Source organism: Alligator sinensis, unplaced genomic scaffold (genome assembly GCF_000455745.1).
Source record: "Alligator sinensis unplaced genomic scaffold, ASM45574v1 scaffold752_1, whole genome shotgun sequence".
NCBI classification, from domain to species: domain Eukaryota; kingdom Metazoa; phylum Chordata; order Crocodylia; family Alligatoridae; genus Alligator; species Alligator sinensis.
The window spans coordinates 3,011,568-3,032,444 of NW_005842000.1; the positions used below are offsets into that span (position 1 = coordinate 3,011,568).

At 57.0% G+C, this 20,877-nt stretch overlaps 1 protein-coding gene across 1 annotated transcript; it reads right to left on the reverse strand.

The window, feature by feature from the left end:
• Positions 1-13: 13 nt before the first annotated feature.
• Positions 14-20,859, reverse strand: LOC102368275 (tyrosine-protein phosphatase non-receptor type substrate 1-like). Its single transcript, XM_014519028.2, has 9 exons — positions 20,843-20,859; positions 20,330-20,543; positions 10,503-10,841; positions 9,474-9,788; positions 8,687-9,028; positions 7,406-7,513; positions 5,437-5,458; positions 4,664-4,703; positions 14-3,699 (listed from the first exon to the last, which is right to left on the reverse strand). The coding sequence occupies exons 2-9, from the start codon at positions 20,409-20,411 to the stop codon at positions 3,445-3,447; spliced, it is 1,503 nt and encodes a 500-aa protein (XP_014374514.1). The 5' UTR covers positions 20,412-20,543; positions 20,843-20,859; the 3' UTR covers positions 14-3,444.
• Between the last annotated feature and the right edge of the window lie 18 nt (positions 20,860-20,877).

Here is a 20,877-nt window from a genome sequence, read left to right on the forward strand (position 1 = left end):
CCGAGACCCCTTCCGGCCTTACAAGCTATGAATGCACGGTGTCCCGTCCTCCTGCTGTGTCAGCCCGGAGCAGCTGAGGACACCCGGGAAATGCTTCTGAAGTTTGCAGGCCCGGTGCCTGACTCTGCTTCTCTCCCAGCTGAGTGGAAGTGGAGCATGCGAGTGTCACCTGCTCTGGGGCCTTTGCCAGGAGCTTTCCCGGCTTGCCAAGCATGCTGCACCACCTTGCTTCTACTCCCCTTCCTCCTCCTCTCCATCTCCCGAGCCAGCCAGCACCTCCCTTTCATGCTGCTGGCCGTGTCCCCTAAGCAGACCATTTGTCCCCTCCGTCTGCTTGGTGCCAGACTGCCCGCTGCAGTGCTAGTCACCATCTATTGCTAACGCCCGTCATTAGGAGCTGTTTTGCAGCTCTTTGCTGGATTCGCATCCACACAGGCCCGAGAGGCCAGCCAGCAAGCTCCAGGTGCATGGGAATGACTGGCGCTGTCTGAGAGCCAGGAGTCGGAGCTGCAGCGAGCCAGACAAGGGGAAGAGGAACTGGCGGTTGCTTCAGTCAGCAGGCTCGCATGTGCCCTCCTTGAGCGCAGCTTGAAATAATGCTCAGAAATCCAGTCAGCAAAACCAAACCCAGCCCCGGGAGGGGAGGAGGAGAAGGGCGGTGGTGGAGGACTGGTCTGGCGTCCAGAAGCAGCGCGGCCTTGAACGTCCCAAGTCCCGGTCCTCGCTCTGCCTGGGGACGCTGAGCTCTGACTGCACCCGAAGCCTCTGTGCGCCGGGGGTGTCTGTAGCGTGCGTGCTGCTGTGGGTGCCCTGCTCCCTCTCCATGCTGGGCGGAGGGCAGGCAAGCAATAAAGCCCAATTAGCACATGGCACAGATAACGAACGGCTTGCAATGTCACGTGGGTATGGCTACGCTGCTTCTGGTTTGGGAGATGGCCTGGATGCATTTTGAGGATGCGTCTTTGGAGCCTGGAAAGCTCACAGTGCAGCCACGGCTTTAGGGCTGTGTCTGATTTCCCGGGGTGAGTAGTGAGAGCAAACCGGGCCTTGACCCCTGCGTTGCGCATGCATCTGCTCACTGGTGCGTGCCACTTTGGTCACGGAGCGTATCGGTGCATGCACGTGCTTGTGTCACCTCCTGCCTGTCTGCACCACAGAGCTAGTACTTCCCACCCCTGCAGAGAGGCTGTGAAAAGCGGCAGAGTCCTCCTAGCCAAGGAGCTCCTTGCTACTAAAAAAAGCAATTGCACTTCAACTCTACAGCCCCCTGCTAGGTATCCCTCGAGGGGACGGATCCCTGCCCAGCCAGTGCCCAGTGGCTGGATGCTGCGTCGTGCCGCAGGGGCTTTCTGGCTGCTGCTTGGTGCAGAGCTGCCCTGGGCCTGGCAGCCGGCACGGACTCACGCAAGCGACGTGCAACTTTTCACCTTTTATTACAAAAATATCTCGCAAGCAAAAAAAAAAAGTTGAAGTTGGCGTCTGTACAAATAGTTCCCTAGCTGGTTTAGAAACATTGCATCTCCACCTCCCAGCCGCCCCTACCCCTTCCGGCCCTGGCAGGGTAGAGCAGCTAGAACAAAGTACTCCTGCCAAGCCTGTTGTGCCAGGCTGAAGCTAGATTCAGAGCTGCTTTTTATTTTCCCACTTGAACCTGCTTCAAGAAATGGTACCTCAGTAATGCCACGTGTTGGGAAGAATACATAAGAGGTCGACATTCGGGGCCGGGCTGAGCAGGGCGGTGGACCGGGCACCGTGCCGCTGTGCACCCCAGGCTGGACTTTCCTCCCCTGGAAACTTGAGCCCTAGATCTCTCGATGATCTGGGGAAAATCAAAGCCGGGGCATTGCATCCAGCCTCCCACACACAGAGAAAATGGAAGACGCCGCTTCTGAAAGGCAGCTCGCGGCTGCGTTTCCACTGAGTCACTTCTCCGGGGCTGTGGCGAGCCGTAAGCCTGCCCTGCATCGGGAATGCTTTGCAATCGGAAGCGCGCGCCCTCTCCCGCAACCGCCCGGCTAGCGCCAGCGGGGATCATAGAGGGCTCCTGACCACAGCCGGGCACTCGAGGGCCTCGCTGGTGCCCCAGCCTTCCTCTTGCACATCCTGTCCTAGTGCTACGTACACAGCAGTACACCCACACACGACACACACACACATTGGTTTGTAGCTCTAAAGATTAACAGTTACATGTCCAAGACTTGTACATTATCTCCGGGGGGATCTCTCCCCTTGTGCACCCAGGCTTTGCTCTAGCTGTTCCTACTCCCGGGATCACCTACGCCAGAGCCGGGGGCTCTCGAGGAACTGGCCGACAAGAAGTCCCGAGAGTCCGTGGAGCCCGGGCTAGTCTGGGCTCTGTGCAAGCTCTGCTAGGAAGCCCCTTGGTCCCAGGCTCCTCCTTTTGCAGGTGCTGATGACCAGGCCCCACCAAGGACATTGGCAGCACCCCTGGAGCTGTGAACACTTGGGGGAATTGGGGAAGCGGCAGTGCTCGGATCAAGGCGCTCCAGTGCCAAGAAACACCCTCGCTTTGTGCATCTCTTGGGGAAAGCCAGGGAGTCTCCACAGCCCTCGAGGACCCACATGTGTCCTTGGCACTAGTGGGAGACTAGACAAGACACAGGGGGCAAAAAGAGATGGGTGGAAGCGGAAGTGATTCATTCAAACTGAGCGCTTCCCTTCCCCGGGCAGCGCTCGGAAGGTGTCTGGGTCGGGGGGTGGCCGTGAAACTGGGCCTGACCCGAGCGCTCTTGTTCACCCAGGCTCTTGGGTCTTGAGAAGAAGAATAGTCGTCATCTTGGCTTGACGGAGAGACCTCTCCCCAGAGAGATGAATGGAGAGACCTGTTCTCAGAGCCCCCGCCTCGCTGGGCTGGGCTGCTTTCTACAGCAGTCCAGAGCCTGGATTGGGGCATCAGCTCCAAATTTGCTCCCAAAATATCCTCCATCCGGAGGGAGGATGAGTCAGACTGGCTAGTTTCCCCGTGAACGTGATCGGCTAAGGTGGCCCGCAGAGGATGCTGCTGGTCGCTAGAGCAACACAGCCCCTGCTCGGAGGAAGCCGTGCCGGAGGGCAGGCAGCGGTGTCGGCGCCGCACCGAAAACACAGTCCAACCAGTTAATGCACTTGCAAGGAAGCCCCGTGCGTGGAGCCCGAGGGACTCCAACCCCGCGGGAAGAGAAGCGTTTTATGGGTTCAGGGACAGAGCTGCGTGGAGTCTGGGGCTGTCTGGGGCTCTCCCAGGCACGCGGTGGAAGTCTGGGCAAGGCCGGGCATCCGCAGCGTGGCTGTCGCGGTCCAGTCTGGCCGAATGCTGGCAGCGTAGCTCGCGCATCTAGTGCGCTCCGGGAGCCCTCCTTGAGGATCAGGCCTTCGTGCCCGGCAAAGGAGGGGGCTGGTGGATTTTGCCCTGCGCCCAGGAGCCCCAGACAGCCACAGCCTTGCTCACTTCTTTTGGATTTGGACGCTGGCATACTCCGAGCCGGTCTCCTCCGGGAGAGGGGCCGGCCGCTTGGGGGCCTGGCTGAGATGCACCATGTCCAGGTCGGCATAGGTGAGGTTGTCCTCGTTGGCGGCCGGCGGGCTGGTCTGGATGCAGGCGTATTCAGACTGCTGGCTCATCTCGATGATCCGCCGCTGGTCCTTCTTCGCCTTGTCGAAGTTCAGGTCGGCGTAGGTCAGGTTGTTGGTGTCGGAGTCCTGTGCGGGGAGGAGACGCAGTCAGTAGGGAGCCGGCTGCATGGAGGGGTCTGGATTTGGCTGCTGGCTGACCTGGGGCAGCTGCTCAGTATCCCGGGATCTCAACCTTCCTATCTGTTATATGGGCATAACTCTGGACCCTACGTCACCCTTGACCAAAGTGCGTTGACGTTACTGGACGGCCAGTGCAGCAGCATGGTTTGGCGCTGGGTGTCTAGACTACACACCCTTGCCATTGCCTACAGCTCTTTACTGCTCAGTGCAATTGGATTACGGGTGTTGGATACTGCCTCCCAAGCCAGCTCCCAGTTCCTGGCTGCTTTGCTGTCCTTCCATCACCAGTCACAGGACACTGCCTGCTGCCTTCGGGCTCCCCCGGGGAATCGGGGATGTGCCGGTGCTGTGCACCGCAGGGCTCTTCCTCCCCGCTGCCTGCCAGTGAGCAGTGCTCTGAGGGAAGGGGCTAAATCCTGCAATTAGTGGCAGCTCTGGGTTTACAGGGCTGTAGCTGAGATCATGGGCTAGGTAGGATGCTCTGTCCCTAAAGGGCAAGGCTCTTCTAACGTTCGACTGGCTGCCTGGGCATACGTGAGTGGGCACACACACGGGTTTCGGTGGGACAGAAGGAGCTGGGGGCTGACAAGTGAGTTACTCATGGCTGCGTCAGACTCCGAAGCTCTAGAAATAGCTTCCCGGGGTGCTGGTCCAGCTGGTTCTGCTCGCAGCACACCCAGGTTTCTTCTTTGGGCAGCGGGGATGGACAGAGGGAGGAAGGGATTTGCTGGGGGTAGCCTCTGCAATGGGCACTGCTAGCATCTCTCCTCTGAACCATCTCCTCCACCTTCCTCACTCATGCAACAGGCTGTGTGCTTCATTATCCCGCTGCCGTGTTTCCACACAGGGGATCTGACCTCTCCTGGGGATCCCCCGCCACCCCGGTTAGAGAGAAACTATCATTACACACCTGGGGAGCTGTCCTGCTGCTCTTCTCAGACTCATGTAGCCTAAAGGAAAAGGAAGAAACCGGGATAAATAGATGCACTTGTTGCCTTCGTACAGCCGCGAGTTCGCAAAGCATCCATCACACGTTCATGCACAAGCATGGTACACCCCTGAGAGCCCGGGGGAGTTGGCTGTGCTGTGCAGCTGTATTTGTCCTCCTTGCACAAACTTAAGGGCCCCGTGTCCGTAGATGGAGGCTTCTGCCTTGCCACATCATCATCTCTGCGTGTCGTGAATCAGCTCAGTTAGGGAAGAGGTGGAGGGCTGTGCTCAGCCGGGAGCCTTAGGAAGGTACACTCAAGTTCATGCAATGTGAGGACTATTCCCCGTGAGATTTGTTAAGCCAAGGTTGCCACTTTGCTGGGCAATCTCTGGCTAGAGCTTTACAGTCGTGCTCTACCAGGCCGACTCCTGATTTATGAGCTAATCTTCCTTCCACAATGGCTTTAAAACTCCTCTGTGCCACTAGGGACTGGCATGTCTGTGGACCTCGCTGAGTTTTCCACAAGCTCGAGATGGTGGATGCTGCAAAGCACCTGAATCCACATACGGGGGGGAAAAGCAACCAGGTGTGGGCCGTTGGAAACCCCGGCTGATTTCACATTGCCAAGGCACCAACATACAGACCCGGCACCTAGCGCAGGCCTGACCTACTACTGCACTGACTTCCAAGATCTTTAATAAATTCCCCCCCCTTGGTTTCCTCCGCGCTTCAATGAGCAAAGCTGTACTTACCGAACGGAAGGGGAGCTTTTACCTATTGAAAAGAAAAACAAAAAAAACACCAACAGTTTAGGGCACACGATTACAGCACTGGGGGACTTTTAGCCCATTGACTCAAGCTTCTTCAGAGGCAGCTCCGTTGTGGTTTCCAGAGCCCGAATGACTGCGCCTTCCTGAAAGTTCGCAGGCCCTGCCACAAAACTCCTTTCTGCCAGCACAGAACAGAAGCCTTGGGGTCGTGAGTCATGTGCCAAATAGTTCAATTGCATCTGACTCACAAATGCAATATTGTGCTTAGCCTGGGGGGTTAGCATGAGCGTCCCTTCCTCGCTTACACCCAGTAGCCTCTGGTAGGAGAAGGGAGTGGTGTTGGGTGTGAGAAGGTTGGTCTGTTCTCAGATGCTCTGGATGGCACTCTCCCCCGTACCTCGCCACGTTGGGTCTCACATGTTCAGGTCTGGGATGAATCTCTGCAGACAGCAGAGGGAGCAGAAGCCAGAGGGATTGTCTGGATGAGATCAGTGGTAAGACAGGCAAGTCTCAGCACTAGTGAGAGGTCCTTGAGTGCTTTGGGAAGCCCTGAGCGCACAACACAACCCATGCTTGCTGCATTTGATAGGAAAGGGGTGTTGTACCGGAGCCCCCCAGCTACACTGGGCAAAAATGGGCTGTAACAACCCAACCGGCTGGCTGAAGATGCTTTGAATGTACTGCACCTCTCCGGCCCCCTGCACTCAACCGCAGTCAGCCTGCCCTTCAAAGAGCCAGCTGGGGTGGGTGGGTTAGAACAGCTGGATGAGGCCTTTACTGGGGCAGTTGGCATGAGCTGAGCCAGCTGGGCTGCGTAAATATGGGGCAAGCATCCAGGTCAGCCAGCCGGTTTCCCACAGTGTAGTGCTTTGTCTCTTGACACCTGGTAGTGCCCAGGGACTTATTACAGGCCTCTGAGACACTGGCATTGCAAGCTCCCAAGCACTGCGGATGGGGCCGGCTGGCCTGCCACAGAAAGGATATATCTGCTAGCCTTGGGAGATGGCACGAGCTGGCGTCAGGCGAGGAGGAGAGCAGTTTCTTGCCTGCCTTACCTCCAATACAAGCCAGGCAACCCACTGAGCACTTCCCGCAGCGAGTCACGGAGCTGCCTCTGGGATGTGCTGGTTGTGTTTTAATGGGACACGTCTGCCTTGGACGGCTCCGCTGCTCGTGTTAAACCCCTCTGCATGGGAGCAAGGACGTCTCTGCTTGTCTCTGGGAAGAGGGACGCTCGCTTCCACCTGCCTTTCTAAAACCACCTTGGTGGCCCTGATCCTCCCCATTCTCCTCCCGGCTAATCTGCTTGCAGCTTCCCAGGCTGGGTGTGAGCTGCTGCAAAGCACATGGCCCCTTGCTCAAGCAGCACCTTGGCACTGCCCAGCAGGTGCCTTGGAGCGTGATGTGCTGGGCCCTGGTTGCTATAGAGCCATCTGCCCTTCCCATTGTGCTTTTCCAAGCATGACTGATGCAATCCTCTTCCCTACGAACAATGAACAACGTCCTGGCTGCTGTTGGCAGCGCCTTCCCCTGCTCCCGTGAGCGCGGCCGAGCGGCTCCAACTTCGAGTAAACAAACTGGGAGCGTCCGAACCCGCCTGGGAAACGCACTGAGTAATGAAGTCACAAGGCACTCTTGTGCCGGGTGCTTCGGCTTGCAAACAAGGAGCTCTTTGGTGCCGCTAAATGCCGCCCTCAGACCTTAGGGGCAGAAGCATATCAGGACTTTTAAGGGATTAGTCCAAGTATCACTGCAATGCCCTGTGGCACATGGCTGTCCACAGGTGAGGTCTCTGCAGGTCCTAAATAACCTGTTCTGCTGCCGCTCCTCTCTCATTACAGCTGCTGTAACATCATAACAGCAAACTGCAATTTTTAAAGACCCTCCCTGCTCCCAGGGGAGACCTGTGTAGCAAGCAGGTCCCTTTCCCCTCCCGCCTGCAGACACTTGCCTTTGCTCTGCTTAGCCCAGATGAGGTAGATGACCGCCACCATCAGCAAGCCCAGTACGAGGCAGACCACTCCCACGGCGATGTATATGATCTGGACGCCGTTTTCGCCTGCAGGAAGAATTTTGGGATTATACAAGGCAGGTGTCACAGTGCTCAATTAGACAGAAGCAAATTAAACACAGAAAGGCTGGGCTGCAGTAAAAATGGGCCAATGCCATCCTGTTCAGAGCCAGATAGCGTAGCCAGCTGTTAAGACATTGGGTTAGAGACAGGCCTGTGCTAGGAAGTTGATGGGAGCATCCAAGTCTCTGACTAGTGTCCGTTAGCTGCGGATGAGGTGTGTGGGATAACGATCTATCTAACCATGCCGAATTGATGCAGCTTTCAGAGAGGGGATAGTCTACGTCCGATGGGTGACGTTCTCTGCTCATGGATGCATGCCTGCACCTTTGCTCTGCCATTGCCGGAGAGCTCAAACACTACACGTGATGGGCAGCGTCCTCCATCCTCTCCATGGGTGCATGCTGGGCCTTTTGCCACGTTTGAGAATTGAAAAGCAGCTGAACTGCAGTGCAGGCACCTGCCGCCACGACTTCCTAGTGGTGTGTACTACGCCGCCCCCCTGTAGCCCAGGAACATCCTGTGTGCTGCCCGCTCTGGTGTGCGGTGTAGCTGGTTGGCAGCAGCTGTAACTTGTGGTGTGGCCGGTGGACCTGCCCCAACTCCTAGGAGAGTAAAGGCATGGTAAAGGCACCTTGGATTACCCGAGGTTGCTCTCCAAGCTGCCGTTCAAGTTGGGGTCCTCCCTCTGGAGAGGGCTTTAGCCCTCAGGGTCCTAGTCTAGTGTCCAGCTGCATTCCCACCCGGGTGAGATGGGCATTTTGATGGTCCAAACAGGGAAAGAAGCCAGAGGTCTTGTAACTCCTGGGTTCAAACGCTGCATGGGGCTTAGGTTGGCTGTTGGCATCCAGAAGATGCAGGATATGGACACCAACCACCCATGAGTCCTAGGGAAACCTCGGGCTGCCAAACACGGCTGAACCTGAGGCTCGCAGGAAACATGGGCTCGGGTCCATTCCAAGGGAAGATGCAGCCTGGTTTGTGACCAGAACCATGCTGGGCTTGCCGGGCTCGGTCTTCTGGTGGATGATGCTGGATGGCTTCATGAAATGCTGGGTGCTTCCCATCAGGACTCCCTACCCTGAGCTCTGAGCGCTAGGGCAGTAAGGGCCTTGGGCTCGAGCAATGTCAGTGACCCCAGCACAGCTGGGAGGCACTCACCTTCCTTCTTGTCCTCCTCCATCTTGTTGCTCGTCGCGGTGACTGCCAGGACGCGGGTGACGCTGGCGGGGGGCTGGGAGTCGTGCACGGCCCGGCAGGTGAACGAGGACTGGTTCCTCTGCTCGGTTGCCCTCACCTCCAGGGTCCTCGTCAGCGAGAAGGTCCCGTTCGGGTTCTCCGTCGGGGATGGGGACTTCTCTGGCCCGGTCTCATTCCCATTCTCCATCCAGGTGAGCCTCGCCACATTGGGGTAAAACCCCACCAGGCTGCAGGTGAACGCCACCATCTCGTTCACGGGGACGGCACCAGAGTAGTTGGTGGTCAGCCTGGGCCTGGGGGAGACTGGAACAAAACAGCCCTTACAGGGGAGCTCGTCCTGAGCAACTGCGGGAAGGTTGTAGGTGTGCGTGTGTGCGCTGGGGCTGCACCCCAGAGCTGAGGCTTGTCTCCAGGTCTCAGCAGGGCTCTGGAGCAGGCGCAGCCTCTCGTGCTGGGCCCCTGGTGTGTCGCGGGGGTGCAGAGCTGTGCACCAGACCCCTTTGCACACCACAACCCTGCCCCACAGAGACCCCGGGGACAGGGAACATGTTGAAGTGAGCGCAGGTAACGGGGTGCAGGAAGGCGCAGACTCGCCCTCCCCCTGGGGATAAAACCCCACAAACCCTCGCTCTCACTGCGTGGTTTAAAACGGGGCTGGTGCCGCACCCATCAGCCCCCATGGGCAGAGCACCCATTTCCAGCCTGCCTAGCAATGGGAGCACCCGGTCTGGCCCAGCCGGCTCCTCACCTCGCAGGGCCTGGCTGAGGTTGTACGTCTCCTGCAACGGAGCCGACATGGTGCTGTGCTCGATCTGGCAGGTGAGCTGGGAGCGGATGTCCCCGACCGTCAGCGTCCTCACCAGGGTGCTGGACACGCGGTAGGAGACGCTTGCATTCTCGGGGAGGATCTGGAGCGGTTGGGCTGGGAGCTTGGCCCCGTCCTTGAGCCAGGTCACGGCGATGTTCCTGGGGGAGAACCCTTCGGACGTGCAAGTGAAGTTCACGGGGCTGCCCAGCTCGACCCTGCTGGTGGGGCCGGACACGGATGGGGCAGACGGGCTGGCTGCAGGGAACAAAGTTCGTTAGTCAGGTCTCTGATCTTGACAGCCTGGAGGAGCGAGGAGTCTTTCAACCCCGTCCCTAACTTATGGTGTCTCAAGGCCCCTGCAGCAGCTGGAGCTTGAGTTAGAGCCGGCCTTCCAAGCTACTGCTCCTTGCACTGGTGCATCGCAGCCCAGGGCTCTGGCACCAGGAGCTTTGGGAAGGAGAATGAAAAAGGCTGCGGGGATGGGCAGGAGTCAGCCCGGTGCTGTGTCTGCAGCTCAGTTCTGGCACCGCGATCTGACAGCATCGTGGGCCCTCACTGCTCATCAGCTCCGCGGTGCCCCCGGCACTGGGCAGGCAGGGACCAGCTCCAGAGACCCTGGCTGCTGCTGCCCCAGCAAAGACTCCCTCTATTGCGGTACCCTTTTAAGTCGTGCGTGGGGCTGATGCCAGGCTTACCCACCCGTAGTTACATGCCTGCTCTTGCCCTTCCCCTCCCCAGTGCCTCCAGCATAGTCTGGAGAGATGGTCTCAAGGGCAAGGTTAGAGACTTAGTTTTCTGTGCCCTGATCCCGACCACCCTCGCTCCCTGCCCCCGTGAACAGAGAGGGCTCCTCCTGACTCCTGGCTGTGCATCCCCTGGATCCCAGCTGGCGCACGGGCAGCAAGGTGGGCTGTTCCTGCCTGCTCTGGGCCCTAGCAGGCAGGCAGGCCAGGGCAGGGATGCACTCACCGCTCACGGACACCATCATGCCTGCTCCGGATCGGTACTCCTCATCAGACACTCCTTTCGTGAACTTCACGCAGTAATAGGTGCCGGCGTCCTCGGGGCGGACGTCACTGATGTGGATGGAGAAGTCTGTGAGAGAGTTGGGCACAGCCTTCGTGAACCGGGGGAATGACCCTGTATCTGTAAAGACGAGCTGGCGGTCGCCGCCCGAGCCCTTGAACCACTTCACTGGCCCTGCTGGTCCGCGCTGAGGCACGGTGCAGTTCAACTCGAGCGTGTCCCCCGCCGACACCGACACGGGCTCCTTGGGCTGCAGCACCTGGAAGTCCTGGCCCCCGGCACCTGCAATAGAAACGAACTTCATAATGCAGTTCTTGCCTCTTGTCTGCAGATGCCTCTGTGCCTGGTGCCAGGTTGTTCCCACAGCACTGCTGGAGGATTTACCTCCAGAGAAACATGCGAGAGCTCCCAGCCCATCAACGCCCAGATCTCCTCACCACCCAGGGACTGAAGCATGCCCTGGCAGTATTGCACCCCCCGAACCCTCTCACCATCACTTCCCTGGCTGTGCTGCAGCCTGCAGAGGGGACAGGTAAGCTGGAAAACGCATGCAAGGTTCGTCCTGCTGGAAAGCAACTGGGCGATGCCTGACTCTGTGGTCGGGACCCCGCAGCAGAGGAACCTCGACCGGGGGTTGTTTGTATCAGGTGAACGTTTCTAATCTTCGTTAAATCCATACAACTGTTGTGGTTGCTCTCAACTGACACGGGCAGACATAGCCTGATTCTCTTCTCACTTATGCCAACGGCACTCCCATGCTAATGAGTCTATGGTTTGCTTCCATCTTCTCTGCTCTTACACTGTAATTTGGAAAGCACAGACTATCATGCATTGGTCTCTAATATCACCGCTGTCCACTGAGCCTGATCCAGCCTCGGCAGAAGTGCAGCACAGTACGAACTTATGGGGACGTCCGATTCCTGCTCTCTGAACTCCAGCCAGCCGTGCCAGCAGGGACATCGGGGCCTGCACAGGACCCTCGACTTTATAGTAGGACAAGACCGCAGACGCCGATACTAGTTAGACCAGCCTGCAGAGCCAGGCTTACTGAACAGGCATGTGCACTTAGTCACACCATTACAAAGCACCATGCCAACACTACCCTCCTTATCCTCACAACAGCCCGGTGAGGCAGGTTGTATTATCCCCTCCCTAGCAGCAAAGTGAGAAGAGGTGCTTTAAAAATTATATACAGACCTGAGCCAAGCTACTGGAGCTTATCGGAGACATTTAACTTTAGCATCTATTGACTTCAAGTGCTGGATCCTAGGCTCCCAGGCCTGGCTTGCACTACCCGGCGAGCCTCTATTAAGGGAAAGGTATGTTCAGTCTCTCCCAGGTGAGCAGAAGCTGTTGCCAGCGGGCTAGGGCAGTTCCCTAGGAAGCACACCAAGGAAGCTAGGCATGTTGCATTAGCTAAGGCAAGTGAGCACTTTGCCCATGGTTTTCTGCCTCATGTGCCCACAAATAGCTGAACAAGGTTGCATTACACCTGGGTACATGCACTGGTCAACAGTGAGACTAACTTTTTGACGAGGTCTCTGCAAGTGGCCTGCAGGATCGCTTTACCCTTGCAAAAGCAGCAATAGGATGGCAGATTCCAGGCTCAGCTTGCCTTGTCGTGCTCAGCTGTGCCCAAGCCCTGCGTGACCTAAAGTAAATGGCACGTGGCAATACCTAGGTGCACGGAGGCAGACAAGCTCAGGCCACCAGAAACCCAGGCCACCTTGGCACGCTTCCTAGAGAGCTGTTCCAGGCCCTGGAGCAGCCGATGCACCACAGACAGAGCGATTCTGCAGCCTACACACACAGATACTTGATGTATTCATCTTGGCAACGCTTGTCAGCCTTGTCATGCCCATCCTGCTCCCCAAACGGAATTGGATGCGATGTCAATCCGCGCCATTGCTTGGGGTGCTGGCAGGGGCTGCAGGCGGGAGGTGGGGTCTCGCTGCACGGCTCCTGCTGACACAGATGGCACCTTTCGTGCCAGCCGGCCGCCGTGCCCTGTAGCGTTAGCGAAGCTGTCAGGTGGCACCGTAGCAAACGGTGTTAGGATCTGTTTGAAGGTGTGAGTTCCTGGGCCTGGATCTACAGCGGTCTTTAAGCTGCTTCAGAGGCAGGTGCAGGACACCCATGCCTGTCATTTCTCACTGACCCTTGTCAATGCCTGGAAATTGGGGATTTTTAAAACCCTGTTAAATTTGTAACTGTTATGCATAAATTTGATGAGGTGTGATGCACCCCTGGTCTCTGTGGTTTTGAGCGAGCTCCACATGCAAAATCCTCTTTGCACGGTGCACGCTTAGTCGAGTTGGCTGCCTTTGTCTGTGGCTCGTGTCACTGCTCCTGGTTTGGATGCGATCGAAAGCTTCAGGGCACCGGAGTTTTCCCAAAATAGCCCGGGCCGGATGCAACGTCAGCACTTTGCGATGCCGAGACATGGATCTGTCCCCAGAAGATGAACTTTTCAAGGTGGAAGCCTGCTTGCAGCAGCCGTTCGGTGACATCTGAGCCTGTGCAGGCTCAGTCTAGTCTCCATTATATCCCCTGTGAGTGGGGAGAGGCCAGAAGCTTTGGGCTCTTCTGAGATGAATTGCTATTCTATGCTTGACATCTCCCATTCATGGCACCACTCCGGCGCTGGAGCACGGGCCTGGTGTGACAGAGAGGGCAGGAAAGTCCTCGGGAGAAAGCCTGGAGCGTCTATGAGCAGTGAGAGGGAACATGCATCTCGGCCGTACACCATACTTGCAAACAGAGCGCTTCATTCAGGCGCCGAGCTGAGGCCTGCCTCTGTTGGGAGAGCTGAGCGAGCCCTGCCAAGCGTCGGGGTCTTCATCCAGCTTTTAAGACGAACTTGCTGCAGCTGCATTTGTTTTCTGCGAACGCCGGAGCGAGCTTTACATTCACTCGTGGTGAAAAAGCAAAAACCATGTTCAGCTGTGATCTGGCATACTCTCCCCGGAAGCGATGCTGTGTGGTCAGCATGGGAAGAACGCGCCTCACGCCTCTCGCCTGGCTGGTGGGAATTGCTGCCCTTCCTGGCATCTTATCTGGCCAATAATTACATATATATAGGTATAAAGCACTCTTGCAACAGAGGCCACTAAATAACCCCGATAAGGATCTGACAGCAACCATGGTCTTCCCCAGGACGGATGACTCAGTTACTTAGGAGAATACGTTCAGAGAAAGCTGGCAGACAAGGGTCTTGGGGTAAATGCGATATATTGAGAGAGAGCTTAAGCTTGCTACCTGCGTGCAGCGCTGGTACCGCGTGCAATAGTCTGGGGGCCCTGGGGGTGGTACTTCAGGGCAGACCAACGAAACCCAGAAAGAGACTGAAAGCTCTGTGCAACATCCGTTTTCTGCAGCTGAGCCATCTCCATGGGAATGGTGTTGATGAACCAATCCCAACTAATAACGTGGCCTGAATTTTTGACAATCAATCGCTTTATTGCAGGTCTATCTGAAAGCGTAAACACTGGGGGCGGAAAAAAGCCTCTATAATTTGCCCAACAAACGCAGGCAGACTTTGGGACCCGCTCGCCAGCCTTTTTTCAAGCACAGCTTAATGAATGCGGCCTCTCAAGTACTTGCTGTGAATGATTTGCTGTGCTCGGTGACCTATGCGACGCTTGGGTTAGCTGGTGGCTGATCACCGTACGATGCCGCGTAGCAAGACAGCTTTGAAACGAGGCGCGATCGATAGGAAGGAAAGAGTCCCAAATCCCACTCAGCTAGTAGGCACTTGCATTTCTCGCGTAGGTCTTTGCCATGCATTTGCTAAATCAGGCGGTCTTTCCTGATGTGTCGCCGCCGCATGCAACGCCAGCACAACTGGTCCTGTCAGCCATTGGTGCAAGCCTCATTCACTGGGTCTTAGTCGCCCTTACGTCTGCAGGAATAAGGGCATGTAGCAACCCCACATAGATGGAGTAGGCTTTCAGCTGCAGAGGTGCATGGCTCAGCCCCCCGTGCATCATTCAGGATGGTGGCCACCACAGCTTCCTGATGCTCTGGCTTCCTGCCATGGCAATGGCTCTGCAGTCAGTATCTTGGCACCAGGCTCCTCTTCTCAACTCATTTGCTGGACTCTCTGCTAGACTCTGGAAGTGTTTTCCATCTGGCAGGTGGGGGTGAAGCTTGTGGGGGGGGCGACGGCTGTCTAAAGCTTGCAAAGCTGGCTGATACTTTGCTTTAGATATAAACATGCCCAGCAGCCATGGCAACGGGTGCATAATTATTACATGAAAGAAATATTAAATTTGGGCTTTGGCAGCGTGCGCACTATTTGCTTTGAAAATGGACCTAATTTGCTAGCACAGCTGTTCTTATCCGCGGTCTTGGGTAACAGGAAAACAGCTCTGTTTGGAAAAAATAAGGCCTTCCTTTACTCTTCCGCTATCTGGGCTTCACCTCTGGGAGCGTAGCTGCTGCGTGGGAAGAGCTCTGGGGCAGCGCTTTCTGTTGCTCCGCTGAGGCCTTCAATAGAAACATGAAGCCCCCCATCCCCACGCTGGTTTTACCTGGCCTTTGCTCCTCGTCCCAGGACCTCTCGCAGCTCTAGGACCGAGCCCTAAAGAAGGGAGACGACGGAGCATAACTGAACATGCACCTGTGTGCGATTTGCATAAGTATTTCTTCAGCCAAAGTTTGTGGAAAGGATCATTTGCCTTCTGCATCATGCTTGCCATCCGCAGCGTTTGATCTACAGCTGCCGAGGGGGTGCGGGGATGGTTTCCGTTGCTGTGCTCGCTGCCTGGAACAACCCCACCTTGGTTTGAGCAGACAGCACAAACAAGAGCCCAATCTGTTCGGAGGAAAATCTCTGGTGAAGTTTCCCAATAGGAACAGACCCTGAAAATATCAGTAGCCTTAGGCAGAGTGTGTGTAGGCTCGGAGCATGTACAGCCTGTAATGGATGGGAGAGCTCTCTCCTCTTCATCCTCCCTCTCTCCATCTGTTGATCTTCTGGAAGGCATGAACTGTGCGCCAGGAAGGGAGAGACGGGGAGAGCATCTACTCTGGGGTCCAGGTGGGGTCTGTGGGGGTCTCTGCCACAACTGAGCAGGACTTAAAACCTACAGCTTGGCTTATCCACAGGCACGTCCATTGGCAATGCAGATTTGAGGGACAGAATCGGACCCACGTGAGTGGAGAGTGAAGTCTACGGGCTTAATTTGCCTCTGCTCCCCGTTGCACCAAGGCAGCACCTGGCCTGTGACTCTTATGTGTTTGGTCCCTGTAGGCTGAAATGTGTCTACGTGCTCTCAGAGCTGCGTTGCTTGAAGATCTGGAGGAGGAAACTACTCTCTCTTTCATCCCTGTGTCACTAATTGTATAGGAAACCGAGACACTTGAATTCTTTTTGTGCTTCTGAAGCTTAAAATATCCAAGGGGAGGCTCCGCAGACAGTGCCGCGCTGCCGAGGCCACCGTGATTTTAGCAGCGTGCTTGCCCCTGCCGGTGTTTCGCCGGGGCGGTTGTGGCCGGAGTCTGTCTTGCTGTTGGGTCCAGCGGGTGACGGGCGTTGTGCCGCGGTTCGGCCAGATGGGCTGCTGCAGCTGGCGAGGGTGTTGTGCTAGACAGGGCTGTTGGTTTTGCACGGAACCGGTGCTTTGCGAACAGCCGGGGCCACGAATGTGGCACAGGCAGCTTCACGCCGTCACGCGTCGCTGTTGGCTGCCTGTCGTTCCTCTGGCAAGTCCTGCCTTCCCATTTGGCTCAGAAAGTGCTGCACAGCGCCGAGGATGTATTTAAGTCGGTGCTTTTGCCACCTTGTCTCATTCCCTCTCATTGCTGGCGAGGAGCTGGATCCGTAGCTCAGCCAGGACCTGCTCCTGTTCGTGTTCAAGCCGTGGTACGGGCGGTGATGGTTGGGGGGGGGCTCAGGCAGAAACACCAGCGTCTGCCATGGTGTCAGCAATGCAGAGCCTTAACGAGAGCTATTTACGTCGCTCGGCTTGGCGCGTGCAACCGTCCCTGGAGCCACCACGTAGGTCTGGCCTACTTCTCTGCAGGCCTCTGGACATCACGGCCTACATCTGTCACCGGTGCCGTTCGGCAGCGATTGGCGGAGCTGTGCCAGGGATGCACTTGGCCCGCTGGGGCAGACACTGTTTTATGCTCTGACCTGCTGTCTGGGCAAACCCCTTCCCCCTCATGATGAAAAGAAGAGAAGAGGAAGTTGAGCAAAAAACTTAGTCGTGTGGAACGAGACTGATGCAAAGCTGAGACCAGCTGGGTCCTTGCCCCGAAACACAAGCCCCCACATGGTATCTAGAGGGTTTCCCCATCTCTGGCTACCCATGCACACCTGGCATCTCCCACGTACAGCTCCGACTCTAGCGCTAAAGGTCAGGACCCCTTGGTGTGTCAGTGGGTTTGAAACCAGGCAAGAGGGATTCACCCATCCTGGCCAGGCACAGCCCCGCTCTGCAGCCCAGAGCCACGCTCCTGGTAAAAGCCTTGCGATGGTCTGGACAACGCAGAGCCCGAATCACGCCCGGGCCCATGACCCACCAGCCATGCGGTGAGAGCAGCTGTGAGCATTATTTATCCTGCACCCAGCTCGTGAGAGAGGCCACGTGTCCGCCCCACTCCCACAGACTGCAGCAAACCGCTTCTCCAAAGCAAGTGCTAGTTCAGAAAGAGCTCACTTCCCAAACCAGGCCCCAATTTGGTTTAGTTTGGTAAATCCGGTTTCTTAGAAGGCAGCTGACTTGGATCGTGTCACCCTTGGACAGCCCAAACCTGCCGGGCACTAAGCACTCTTCCCTACTAGGGAACCCGAGGGGAGCTGGGGACGTGCAGGACCGCAGGCCCGTCGTGCCTTTTTGCTGCAGCTGCTTTTGTCTGGGGTTTCTGGGTTAGCAAAGCATTTAAGAGCACTGCAGATCCTGTAATGCAATATCCTCATGTGGAAACCTTTGCAGCGCGGGCGTCGAGTTTATGGAGTGGAGAATATGTACTGATGGGGAAGTGGCTGGAGTGAGTTACAGTGCTCCCAGCCCAGGAAAGAGGCATGGGCACAGACAGCGATAAATCCAGGATCCCAGGCCAGGGCCCAGCATTACCCTCCCTGCTGCTTTTCCAGCCTGGGAGATTAGCCTGCGTGATTACTTGTACCGCACAAAGTTTTGTGTTGTTAGAGACTTGCTTTTCCCCGTTCCACCTTTCCAAGAGGCCAAGGCCGAGCGTCTGGGAAGGGGTTACGTGCTAATTGCTGGGGGCTGCGGAGTGCCTCCATACCTCCCAACGAAAATAGCTTTTCTTCAAAAGCAATTTAAAGTAACAGGGGAAGGAGGAGGGTCAGGGTTGCTAAGAGGCCCGTGCGCGGTGAAGGAAACGTGCAGCTGGCTCGAGCACTTGGACGGCGGCCCTGCTGTCACTGGAATGAGGCTTGGGGCTGGCACAGGGGCAATGCAGAAATAACTCGCGGGGGGCTATGCTTGCTGCTTCCCCAAATGGGAATGGCTGGGGAGGAATGTTAGCAGGTGCTTGCTATTAAAAAAGCCCTGGGAAGTTGTGCCGAAATTGCCCGGCTTCTCAGAAGACGCTGGTGGGTTACAGCAAGGGGGTAGGTCATGGATGCGACGCCAGCAGAAAGCACATGCGGTTCCCCCAGATATCGTCCCCTCCTCCCATGCCACCGGCAGATCTGCTGCTTGTAGCCCAGCCCGGGAGCGCTGACCCCAAGCTCCTTCGCTGGGGAGATCTGGATGGAAGGGCCTGGAAGTTGAGCCGTGCCAGTCCGGTACACTCGGTGGGGATGGGGCATCTAGTCTGATGGCTTTACCCAGGATGGGCCGTTTGCCCTTCTCTGGTGCAGTAGGAAAACTTCTCTATAATATTATTTCCCCTGCTCCTCTTCTGGCACTATGTGGTTGCAGCCCTCTCACCTGCACAGGAGAGCTGTGCGCGCCTTCTAGCCCCACCGCAGTAAACGGAGCAAGCAGCATAGAAGAGTTGGCCCGTGCATTAAACCCGACACCAGCACCGAGCCAGCCTTATGCGTCTGCATCTGAGAATTCAGCACTTTCTAGGATTCAAATGACTGGTAATCTAGAGACTTGATGATTCCCTGCATTTCCCATCCCAGGGATCAGGGTTACAGCTGGCTAGAGAATGGGGTTTTATTCTGCAAAAATATTGCTAACAAGACTTTTTTTTTTTTTTTTTTAACTCCTTTTGCAGCGGCGGGGGTGGGGAGGTAGAAACTCCAAGCTGAACATTTAAGGTTTCAGCCACCAGGACCTGAAGCACTTTCAAGTGTGGGGAGTTTTGGTTTTTTTCCGTCTAAAAAAAGAAAATTGAGATGCCGTGCTAGAAGCACCTGCTTCAGCTCGAGCTCTCATTTGGCCATGCTCCATTTTCCACTGAAAATAAAGCATTGGTGATTTGTGATCAGCCCTAACGAGCAGGCCTGGCTTTTGCACATGCCTTCTCCTCCCCCCCCATCCGGGCAGTAAGGCGTGATGTGGAACATCTGCCCTGGGGCTGGGCCTGGAGATGGGAGAGGGGGAGCGGCGGGTGGGATGGACCCTGGCAGGTTGGACTCTGATGCTGCTGGAGGGCACCAGAGCAAACTCGAGGGGTTGAAATGGGGCTGTGTTCCCCCGTAGGGTGCTCCCCAGCCACGCCACGCTGCTCTGACACTGGTCCCAGCTGAGCCCAAATCGGGGTGGGGAGTGGGAGCCCTGCATGCACACCAGTGACCTTGAGCAGGAGGAGCAGGGTTGCTTAATCCCTACAGCAGAGCAAAATTACTGTCACTTTCCCAGCTGCAAAGTGCTGATGCCCGCTGTGGTCACACAACTGGGTTCCTGATAATGGAGGGACAGTTACCGACACAGAAGGAAAAAGGGAACTCAAAGACAGGAAGAGGAGCGAGACCGTGTCCACTCCAGATCCGTGCGCCGTTCACAATCATTAGGCAGGAGTGTGAGCCAGGCATCTGGGAGGTGCCCGGGTACCAGGTGGGTAGCATGAGTGCCTCAATTAGAGGGTACAGCTTGGCTGGGGCAACAAGCTGTGTGTGGGCTGGGTATTAGTTGCCACCCCCCCCAAAAAAAAACAAACAAAAAACCCCGCACAAAACCAACCCCACAACTGATACCAAGTGAGGCAACCTGCACCAACGTGACATGAACCGTGCAAGCCGGGGCGATGCACATCCCAGCACACTGAGGGCAGAGGTTAGGCAAGGAGCAGGAGGGGCCAGGACCGCAGGTCTCCCTGCGCCTCCTGCCCGTGAGCCCCAGGTTGCACGGCAGTGGAGGGGCACAACCGCTCTGTTTTCACTTGCTAAGCACCTCACATCAGCGGGGCCGCAACACCTCAGGCTGTGTCCTTGCTGCCCGCAGCCCCTTATGCCCTTTGCTGCTTCTCACCGGGGAAGAGGAACAAAAACGGGCACCAGGTGCTCGCAAAGCAGCTCCGCAGCCTTGAGGGGGCTGGGGCTGGCACCCCGCTTCCTGCCACCGTCAGCCTGCCAGCCACGCCAGACGTCTCCAGCCCCTTTAATTCCCAGCTCTCTCCCCAGCCCCTGCTGTAGTGCTGCAGTAATTATAGGTCAGCGTGCAGAGGAGTATTTTGGTGCACCCGAGTCGAGTGGCTGGAAGAGATTTGCATCGCGGGAGGCTGATGGGAGCCAGACTCCAGGGAAGGAGGGGGTAGGGAGGGAAGGGACAGGTTCAAGGTTACAGACAAAAACCCTCCTGCCAGGAAGGGGAGGCAGATCCTACGGGGGAGTCCTCACTTACCTGCCCAGCTGTTGAAGGAGAAGAGGAAGAGCGAGGTCAGGCACCAGACAGGGCAGCGGGAGGCAGCGGCGAGAGGCTCCATCGCTGGCGGCTGGCAGGGCCGAGGGGGAACAGTTGCACAGAGGGGCTGGGTGCTGGTCCGGGAAGGTCAGAGGCAGAAGGAAATTACGCTGTCCGCAGCCCGCAATGAGGAAGAAGAGCCGGGCAGCTCAGCCTGCAGGCGCAGAGCACACGCGTGTTACCAAGGCACGCGATTCAAGCACCCTGCACTGACCTGCCCACGCGTGTCGAGGGCGGGACCTGGAACCTCGGGCGCCGACGGAGAGGAGCCCCCTCGCTCCCCGTCCAGCCACGGGCACCGGTGGCGATGCGCCCCCTCACTCCCCATCCAGCAACCCCTTCCTGGCGGTCCCCAGGCACCGGTGGCGATGCGCCCCCTGGCTCCCCATCCATGGCCCCCTTCCCAGCTGGGGTGTCCCGGCGGGGGGGGGCAATGCCGCAGCCCGGGGCCACCTTGGGATGCCCAAAGCCGAGCGGGGTGGCCGCCC